This window comes from Hemibagrus wyckioides, linkage group LG06, assembly GCF_019097595.1.
Source record: "Hemibagrus wyckioides isolate EC202008001 linkage group LG06, SWU_Hwy_1.0, whole genome shotgun sequence".
Classification (NCBI taxonomy): Eukaryota; Metazoa; Chordata; class Actinopteri; order Siluriformes; family Bagridae; genus Hemibagrus; species Hemibagrus wyckioides.
The window spans coordinates 19674967-19685634 of NC_080715.1; the positions used below are offsets into that span (position 1 = coordinate 19674967).

General features: G+C 35.8%; 1 protein-coding gene across 2 annotated transcripts; it reads left to right on the plus strand.

The window, feature by feature from the left end:
• The first annotated feature begins 5772 nt into the window (after positions 1–5772).
• On the plus strand, positions 5773–10547 carry jam2b (junctional adhesion molecule 2b). Of its 2 annotated transcripts, XM_058391461.1 has the most exons (10): positions 5773–5910; positions 7520–7585; positions 7702–7812; positions 7997–8146; positions 8554–8741; positions 8927–9035; positions 9117–9233; positions 9351–9378; positions 9451–9481; positions 9857–10547. In XM_058391461.1, the coding sequence occupies exons 1-10, from the start codon at positions 5868–5870 to the stop codon at positions 9893–9895; spliced, it is 882 nt and encodes a 293-aa protein (XP_058247444.1). In that variant the 5' UTR covers positions 5773–5867; the 3' UTR covers positions 9896–10547. The 2 variants fall into 2 exon arrangements, with proteins under 2 accessions (XP_058247444.1, XP_058247445.1); XM_058391462.1 differs by lacking the exon at positions 7520–7585 and having other exon boundaries at positions 5787–5910.
• Positions 10548–10668: the final 121 nt, after the last annotated feature.

The window sequence follows — 10668 nt, forward strand, 5'->3', positions numbered from 1 at the left end:
CAACAACTAATCTGAGCTCTGTACAAGGCCAGTATAATGACCCAATATGGATGCAGATGCAGTCAGTTAGGACAGAGCGATGGGCAGCTGTCTGAGCTGCTTTGGTTTGTGTGTTGATCCAGATTAACTCCTCACTCTCCAGCTATAGTTAAGTATAGGTCTTGGTTTGCATATGATGTGTACACACATCACACTGCAAAATGACATCGGAATGTGCAGGAAAAAAATCAGGATACCATGACTGCTAAATGTAGCATTGTTTGCTCATGCTCTGACATTTTATTATTGCCTTTTCTCTTTCAATCTATTTCTAATAATAGTTTATGACTACATGTTGTATCTGAAGTTCTTATCACAAAAGACTGACAGTTATGACAGTTAAATGTGGTATTTGACTGATATCCAGCTGAGTTAACAATCTCCTTTCATAATTCAACATCCAAAAGCATGCTTTATACTAAAGTACAGCTTTGGGTCAGAATTTTTACAACATTTTTTAGCACATGACACTTTAAATGTGACAAAGCATTTACTTCCCTTGGGTCATTTTTATTATTCTTTAAGTCTTATGTTGCAAATAGTATATGGTTATTATAATATATACATATACTCTCTCATAAATGTTAGTATGATGGTTACACAAGAGGTTTCTTAACTCTAACGCTTAATATTAGTTCCTGGTTTATAATGCCAAGAATACTTTTGTCCTTGTTTATTGAGCAATAATCTTTTGGGCTCTAAGGTCAAATAAAGATTTTATGCATTAATGTTTATACAAGTCTGTATTTCTTCATGTGAGTTTTAGAAAAGAAGATATTTTGAATAAACATTTGTATATACAGCATTTGCATCTGTGCCTGAGAAAAAAGACATCAAATCAAAGATGTCATGTATTCATTTCTTTTTAAAATTACAAGATTATCTACATTGCTGTACATGTGAATACCCAGAACTTCAGCTTTTGCAGTAGAATATAAAAACTGACCTAATCACAAGGAACAAAGTATTTCCTTGTTGCTCAATTTATGCCCATGTTTGCATGTAATATTAATTTGACAGCGGGTGGTGATAAGCCTCATGTAATATTTTGATAGGATTGAGGTTACTTAAAAGCCTTGGCTTCAAAGAAGACAAGCTAAATCAACACTTGCAACACACACACACACACACACAAATCAAAGCAACTCCCCACAGCATATTAACTTCATCTGTGATAGTGATAATAGAAAGGGATGTATTTTAGTGAACAGTGATGATCCATGGTCTAATTCATGATAATTAATATAGAAGACTGCTGGTCTCAGAACAAATGCTCTGTTCAGACCAGTTGGCTGTCTAATTATCCTGCAGATGGCAAATAGAAACAGGACTTCTGGACAGGGTGAGGGGATGGAAAATGAAAATCCCAGGTGTTGAATTGTACTGGCATAGAACCCTTGCTGGTTTAAAAGCCTCTTGGATACATTAACCAAAGCTTTGCCATTTACCAGTGTGGGCACAAGAGTTATTTATCTCCTTTCAGCAGGCCTGAAAAGAAGATACAGGGATTTGTGTATTGCCTCATCTTTCCCTGTTGACTTTTATGATTATATAATGTAGAAAGCACCTATACCACATAACTCTCAACCTCTCTGCCTGATTTCATGAATGACCAACAAAACCTTTAGTTAGCATTAAACAACCAATTCTGGTACAGCTCCTGTAGTAGGAAACCGACCACAAAACCCGAGCTGTCGATTTCACTGTCCATCTTTACATTTATCAAAGTGTCATACTTTTATACTTAAACTAATACTGACAAAATGAAGCACAATTGGGAAGAAGAAATGAATTTGGACATTCATACAAAATATGAATACATACAGTATGGTTTTTGTTATCCTTTTTATTTGACGGTATACAGAACATTGCCAGTGGGTCTATTACCCTGCTCTTTTTAGTTATTAATATGAATACATAAATTGATGCAATTGGCACCACTATTGTACATGTATTCTCTAGGAGAGAAAAACTAAAATAAAATGGTTAAAAACAAAGAAAAATATCTACAGTACCTATCAACATAGTGCAGCATAGTGGTGTTAGTTTGAGTTAAAAAAACAACAACTCAGAACCATCCTCATCATCGGTTACAACGAGAAAGCAAATGAGGGACAAGATTATGAATTTCTTGTGAATTATTTCAAAATAGTCAAATGTTGGTGAGAAAATACATATGATTGTACAGCAGTGCACAAAGCAAGGTCCATAAAGACATGAATGAGTGAGTTTGGAGTCCTGACCTCAACCTGATTGAACACATTTGGGATGAATTTGAGCAGAGACTGTGAGCCAGGCCAAAACTGGGTCATCTGCCTTTACATGCACATGAATTTAATATGGAGTTGGCCTGCCCTTTGCAGCTATAACAGCTTCAACTCTTCCTGGAAGGCTTTCCACAAGATTTAGGAGTGTGCTTATGGGAATTTTTGACCATTCCACTAGAAACACATTTGTGAGGTCAGGCACTGATGTTGGACAGGAAGGCCTGGTTCGCAGTCTCCGCTCTAATTCATCCCAAAGGTATATATATATATATATATATATCATTGTCCCTACATCAAATTCAGCATTATCTTGTGATAGATATTACCAAATATAGTAAGTGAATATAAAGCAGATATCTATTTATAAACATGATGTTGCTCTATTAGGCCATTAAACACAGAGTTAGACTGTTAACATTCACTTGAGTAAAATATTCCATAATAAGATTCCATATAGTGTATCATGAACTTTTTATAAAATGAAAATGATGGCAATAACCTCTTATATATACAGATTAAAAGAAATGTAATTTTTATACAAAGTAAATGATAACTGGTTGTGTGAGATTAGGAACACATTATTGCATTTCATCCTTCTGAAGTGTTTCAAGCCTTGCTGCTTATCTATTAAGCTGGATGTTAGATTAATTATGGTGACAGTAAATGTTTTATTCTGCTTGTTGTTTAGGCAATATATTTTAAGATTCAACTCAGTAACACAGTTCTCCACCTCTGCAGTGTTATTAGGCTCCCCAAGGAACCAGTCAGCATACAGGCCATATGAAACATCTAGTCTGAAAAAACATTACACAGAAAGGTATACAATGTGTGTATAAACTGCAACCTTTATTTTACACAAGCATACATTTGGGTATCTTCAATCCATGCATGTGTGCGACCCCCATCACTGTCCATCAGCTACATCATGTGATCACGAGCTAAATGCTAAATGGCCATTAGGGAAGTACATTTATGGCATTTGCATGGAAGTAATCCCGGCAGTAGGACTAATTGAAAACAGAAGCAACATTTTCACATAAATCATATAATTTGGAATATAATAGATATCTATGAGCTAAAATTACAATTCTAAATTTAGTTTTAGATTCATTCAGTGATAGCTCTGCACCGTCATAGGTCCATGTAGAACTTGTAGCATTTGCTATCAATGGTTATTGTAATACAAAGCTGCCTCTCAGTGGACATATGACAACCTGCATTATCAATATGCACTAAATATTCTTACAGCTTAAAAATATTAGGTGCTCTGATTTTGCCACTGTTTTTAAGTCAATTATTCCTTATGTTTTTTTTGTTTGTTGTGTTTTAACAATCACTATAGAAGGTTGGCATACCATACATTGATTTGACGGATTACTCTTTACTAACTTCCTCACCCAAAAGTGACTCCGAAGCTGGTTCTATCTGCATCAAAGCTTTGTTAGCATCTCTTTCTTCTTGCTTTCCAAGAGACTCAAGCTCCATCAGACTGTTTCCTTTAAAGGACCCATCCTCTTGCACTTAAGTTAGATCTTGCTGGTTGCTCTTGCACCACTTGGCCTTGATCAGGTAACAGGTCTCTAACTAGAGAGCTTCTCTCTTTCCTGAGCAATTCCAGGCCCTCTTGAACTGCTATTCAACAACTGCACACACAATAATGATAATAAATATTTTGTTATTTGTACATAAAAAGTACAGTACAATCTTGGCGTGTGTTATGGATTGTATGTCATGACCATAAAATCAATATAAAGGACAACAAAAACAACTGCTGTATTTAAACCATACTGGACCTTACTGCATTATTACCGGACCTACTGTATTTTTTAAATTCTTATGTATGATACTTTTATAGGTTTTATATATAAACCGAGAAAGGTCTGTCTCCATATCTCAATTGTTATTAAAACAGATATTAGAGTAATAGAAAAGAGCATAATTATAATCAACTATGTTATATAACTACCTGTATGGTATATCCAGGTCATTAAATAGGTTTAGTTTGTACCTGCAAGGCATATAGCAAAGATATGTCCTCATGATGTTCATATATATCCTAAAATAAACACACACACATTCACAAAGGCAACATAATATAATTAAATATAATTAAGCTTGTTTTCTGTTTTATTCTTTTAAACACGTTTCATCTGATCTGTAGAATGACAATTCAGTGTAAATGCATATGGAAGGAATGTTAAAGTGCTTACCTGAATCTCTCTAATCTATGTACGTCTTTGTTTTCCTTCTTATCCAAACAACAATTATCCTCATCAAAACAAAGGATCAAAGATTTAAAATTTAACATACACAATTTCTGCATGTTCAGTCAAGAATAGGATTGGTTTCTAGCCAGCTCACTGTTGCTGAAGATTGGTAATGTCTCTGATTTTTCAAATTCAAATTCTAACAAATTTGGCTTGCACTTTTAAAATTGAAGTATTCTTTGTCATCATGACTAAACCCCAATTTGGATTTATTCTGCTAATCACAAACTAGCAAACATATTTACCCAGTATACTGTACTGAATCTGTCACCTTTAAACAGGTTTCTTTGGTATGTGTGTGTGCAGGCGCATACATCCAGGTGAAGGCACTTTCAAAGTGATATTGTGATAAAGGCAGACAATGGACAATGGACTTTTTTCTTAGATGAAAAGCAACCTTTGTAAAATAGAGCTACTTAAATATTGCATGTTTGTTGTTTTTGTTGAATTATTGTACATCTTATGTTTAACTTGCCTTTAAATGGCTTGATTTTACATAAAGCTGTAAGGTTTATTACATTACATATTGGCCTAAACATGGATTTAAACTGATAATAATATTGCTCGTAATAATGTTTCCATAAACAATCAACAGTCATTGTACATGCTTATTGACTATATGTTATTACACTTTATGTTATACACTCTATTGCCAAAGGTTTTAGGACACCCCGCCAAATCATTGAATTCTCCGTTCCAATTTATCCTAAAGGTGTTCTATCGGGTTGAGGTCAGGACTCTGTGCAGGTCAGTCAAGTTCCTCCACACCAAACTCGCGCATCCATGTCTTTATGGACCTTGCTTTGTGCACTGGTGTACAGTCATGCTGGAACAGGAAGGGGTCATCCCCAAACTGTTCCCACAAAGTTGGGAGCATGAAATTGTCCACAATGTCTTGGTATGCTGAAGCATTAAGAGTTCCTTAAAGCATTAAGGGGCCAAGTCCAACCCTGAAAAAATATCACCTGAATTCAATGATTTGGAAGGGTGTCCCAAAACTTTTGGCAATATATTGTATAAGCTGTATATTGACTATTAGTTGCACATAAGGTGTAATTAGACTACAAAAGCCATGAATGTGATGCTAGGATAATTATCGTTGGCTGTTTTAAGCAGCTTTCTTAAACAGGCACAACTGAGAAATTGCTCTGTTCGAGCTGGCAAATAGACTTTCTTAAAGAGTCGTTTGAAATGATTCGGTTCTTTCGCGAATCGCCCATCATTCTTCCGTTCACCATCCAGAAAACGCTGAGCTGTTCACTTCAGATTTTGGGCTGAATCCGATGGTTTAAAGATGACGCGACTGCTTTTATTCTTCTTTCTGGCCTTGATGCTGAGTAAGTATAATGTTAAATCCTTTTGTTTTATTAACGTGTTCACATGTATAGAATTAGAAGTTATTTAAAAGCCAATAGTAGCTGTGAGAAAAGTAGCTGTGGTACCATAACGCGAAATTACACAAGAACCAACAAGAACCGAATCACTAACGAGGTGAGTGTCAGAATCATTCATTTTTTTCCCCCTATTTGAACTAATTTAACTCAGATCATTAGACATTTTTGTAAAATTAATGTAAAATAAACACATAAACCAGTTATTTAGCGTTATTTATTTGCCAGTCATCCCCTGTAAGTTTTGATCAATAATCTGGGACATGACTGTAAACTATGTTACTCAACATAATGGAAATGTTTGAGATTATGGTTTGCATTTTGCTAGAGAGAATTGTGTAAACAGTTTTAGGTTGTAAAAATGTAGTAGAGTAAACATTTTAGGTTGTAAGTTTCACAGGTTTATGCCCTGGACATGTCTTGTTCTCTTGGACATCTCTTTCGACCTTAGTGTCCTTCTGTCTAGTGTTCTTGGGGCCATTAGACTAATTTCTTTTAGGCTTTTTACTGCAGCTTTGAGCAATACTACAGACTCTTCTGTATGAGAGGACTGGAAGGAGATGGAAATTACGCTAGGGTAATCCTCTGAAGCGAAAGTCTGAGGCTGATCAGACTACAGCTCACAGGCCCTACAGATTTTTTTTTTATCACTGTTATGCCAGCCAACTCTTCAGTACTGTTTATGCTCCTGTCTTACTGTATAGATAATGCATCTACAAAAAGATTTTTTTCATGAAGATTTTAAACATGAGATGAGGTTTAGATTTAGATTCAGCTTCATTGTCTTTGAGCAAAATACATGAACAAAGCCAACAAACTGCATTTCTTTGTTGTATGAGACAATGTGTTTGATAACTTTTACAAAGTAAAATTTCAACTCAGGTTTGAGTTACATAATGAATATTTTGTAAAAGAAGGCCTCTTTTACAGCTTCATACATTCAGACCTTTTTTTTTGTTTCAATGGCCTTATTGTTTCACTATTGTTTCTTTCTTTCTCAGTTTACTTTCAGTGTTCACATACTTTGAGATTATAGACAGGGCTATAAACCTGATAAAAAAAAAATGAAAAAGACAGAGGACAGGGGTTATCTAGTTAGGCTTATGCAGTCCTCCTACCACACTGTCCCAAACCATCCATCAGACATACACATTCCAGTGCATCCCTGTTCCTGGCACGGACAGAACAAGCATGGGAAAGTATGTGAAGTTGTATTTTATGTGAGTTGTATGGGAGTAGGCTAATGGCATATATTCATGGATAAAAATAGTACCTTCTCCAATTCTTCATTATTTACATTTACATTTATGGCATTTGAAAGACACCCATTTCCAGAGTGAGGTACAAAAGTGCTTTGAAGTCTCTATCAGTGAATACATCAACAATGGTTCACTAGGTCACAGACTAATGACATCATCTAAAAAAACCTAAAACAAATTTTTAAGTACATAAAACAAACAGGAAAAGGTGCTAGTTTAGAGAGGTATGTCTAATATTTTTCTACAGTGCAAAGAACATATTTATGTAATTATGCATTCCCATTTTCCACACACAGTTCATGGCATAATTTCAGTAATTGTGGTAACCAGCAACCCTAAAGTGGAGGTGTATGAGAATACAAGTAAGTAAGCTTGTTTTGATGAACAGCATTGACTGCAGCATGTACAGTGTTTCAAGCGCATTAGGCCTTGTCTAGTCTAAGCTTTAATGTCACATTATTTCTCCTGATGAAAATAGATGCCGTTCTCTCCTGCAAGTTCCAGACGGAAAAAGAGACCAACCCACGGATAGAATGGAAAAAGAAAGGCCGTGATGTGTCCTATGTTTATTTTGATGGTGAATTTACAGGTATTTTTTTTAACATGTGGTTGTTGTGTTGTCTTTTATCAAAAACTGAATTAAGAATGAGATACGAATAAGTCTAATAAACAGATTATTATTTTTTTCCTGAGTTGTTCCCATCACCTTTTATAACCTCATAAACCCTGGTCTTTTGTTTGAACGGTACTGACTGACTGATCACTTCCATCAGGCTTGTTTAGAGGCAGAGCATCAATCGATGGAGCGACAGTGACCCTGCATGGTGTTAATCAGAAAGACTCTGGGATCTACCACTGTGAAATCACTGCACGCCAAGACCAGATCCGTCTTGGGGAAGTCACAGTTTCCCTCACTGTTCTTGGTGGGCTTATTCTCTCTTTAACTTTATTTTTTTTTTTTTACATTGTAATGAATTATTGCAAACAATGAACAAAACATTTCTTTTTTGATAGTGGTAGTTGCTCAGTCACATGCAGGATAGAGCAAAGGAAATAGAAAGATAACAAAAACATGCTGAGATGGTCCAAAGAAACAGTATAAGTGAGGGAATGGGTCTATGTTCCATACTAATCGATTCATTTTCAGTTCATCAAGACACATATTATCAGGTGTCCACGTTTGTTTAAAAATGTCCAGATTCTCTAGGTTTAAGTATATTAAGTAATGATTTTCTTGATATTGTTGTAATATCTGGTTTAGTTTTCTATGTCTATTCTATTCAGTAATGTCTGTAAAAAGTGACTAACCCTGCGTGTATCCCATGACCAGTTCCTCCCCATGCTCCTTCATGCCACGTGCCTGAGACTGCAGTCAGCGGCTCTGAGGTGGAGCTGCACTGTGAGGACAAGTTGACTGTCCCCCCTGTCACTTACAGCTGGTACAAGGACAACAGGCCCCTGAGCACAGCCCATGTCACAGAAATTAACTACAGTGTAGACAACAAAACAGGCACTCTGGTACTTTCTAAAATAAAACAAGAACTGTTTATTGTTTGAATAATAAAGGTTATGGATGTTAGCCATATATTATTAGTTACATTTAGATAAGTTTAATACACACACATTAGTATTTTTTTTGATGAATTGACTGGTAACTAATATTAGTCTTAATAGCTTCCTTCTCTCCTTATTTGTTTTAACAGAAATTTAAAAGCTTGTCAAAATCTAATGCAGGAAACTACCGCTGTGAGGCCTCTAGCAATATTGGGCCACCAAAGAGCTGCATGGGTCAACATATGAACATTACTGAGTGTAAGTTAGAAAATGATTCATGGAGCTCAGCATGACTGTTCATGCTTTCCAGTACTGCCATATGCTGTGTGTGTGTTTCAGTCGAACTGAATCTGACATTAGTGATAGCAGTTGGAGTGTGTGCTGCTCTCTTACTGCTCTCCTGCTCTCTGGCTGTTTGTCTCTGCTGCCAGCGAGGCTACTGTTGCTGCTACTATAGTGAGTGTTCTGTCAAATTCATAATACTTCATTGAGTTTTTAAAAAATATAATTGCTGTATATCTTTTCTTTCGGATCTGTTTTAATCAGTTTCTGTATTCTGACATTTTTTAACAGAGGAAAGGAAAAGAGGAAAACATAAAAGGTAATACTTTATATAGTAGCAATGATGATGATTATAGTAATAATAACAACAAAAATTTTTATTACTCCTTAGAAACCCTGCAAACTACAGCCCTCCATCGGATGTAAGTATGCAGAATCTGTGGTGTTTACTTATTCAAAACCTGCCATTTTCTAAACCGGCAGAACAAGGTGAAGCATGTTAGCCTCAGTAATTTTAGATCTTTGATTTACAAGAATTATTAATTGGCTTGAAAATCAATGGTTCCATTTCTTGGATTGGATTAAAGGCCAGTAATGTAGTAATGTCAAATTTATTTTTGTTTAAAAAATTGTGTTTCCCTTGATGAAACAATAGGATAAAAATCTAACTGCAATCATAGTAATTATTTGGAAAATGAGGCCTCACAAATATATACTGAACAGAGGTATCCCTGATGTGTGTGTGATTCAGTATAATTTCACTTACATTTCTGATAAAGCTTACTTTCTCTTCTCAGCCTGAACACTACAAGCACACAGAGTCCTTTGTGATTTAAATGGTTTTCCAAGACTTACACAGTGGATGCTGGCATATACTTATAACTGGATTGCCAGTTTACACATCCAGAAACTGATGAACTAGCTCATTGCTGATTCATGGACCTTCAACCTGCTTTACCTCTCCACACACTCTGCTGCTGATATTACAAACTGGAACAGCCTGTGTGCACCAACTATGACCAGGAACCGAGATTTCCCTAATAAAAAATCTTCAGCTTTTGGATATCGTCAATACGTTGAATTTTCCCTGATAAACGGGCACAGACAGCCTGCTAGTGGTCAGATTGTATCACTGCAGGCCAAGCAGGCGCTATTACACATGACCCATTTAAACACTTTTACTGTAAACAAGTCAACGTGGATGTGTGTTAGTCATAAAGTTTATCTCGTCCCCGGTATGCTTAAATCCATGTACAGGAAGTATTTTCATTGTTAGTGGGGTTTTTTTTTTTACAGTCTAAGAAAATGCAGTTGTTTTCTACTACTGCGATACCGTCACTCTCACTCTCTCTCTCTCTCTGTGTGGAAAAGGAAGTGCATGAGCAAGAGTTTCACAACCTTTTGCATGGATGACTTCACTTCAAATAAAATAAGGGGGGGGGACAAAAAAGCACACCAATAGTATATGTTCAACTGATTTTATTCATTAGGCACAATTTCCAGCAGATTATAAAATAAACATGATGATCTCGGATTCTTGTGACGTGATTATACAGATATCTGGATGTAAACAGGATGTTTAAAACAGCATAATTCTAATCCCGTCTAT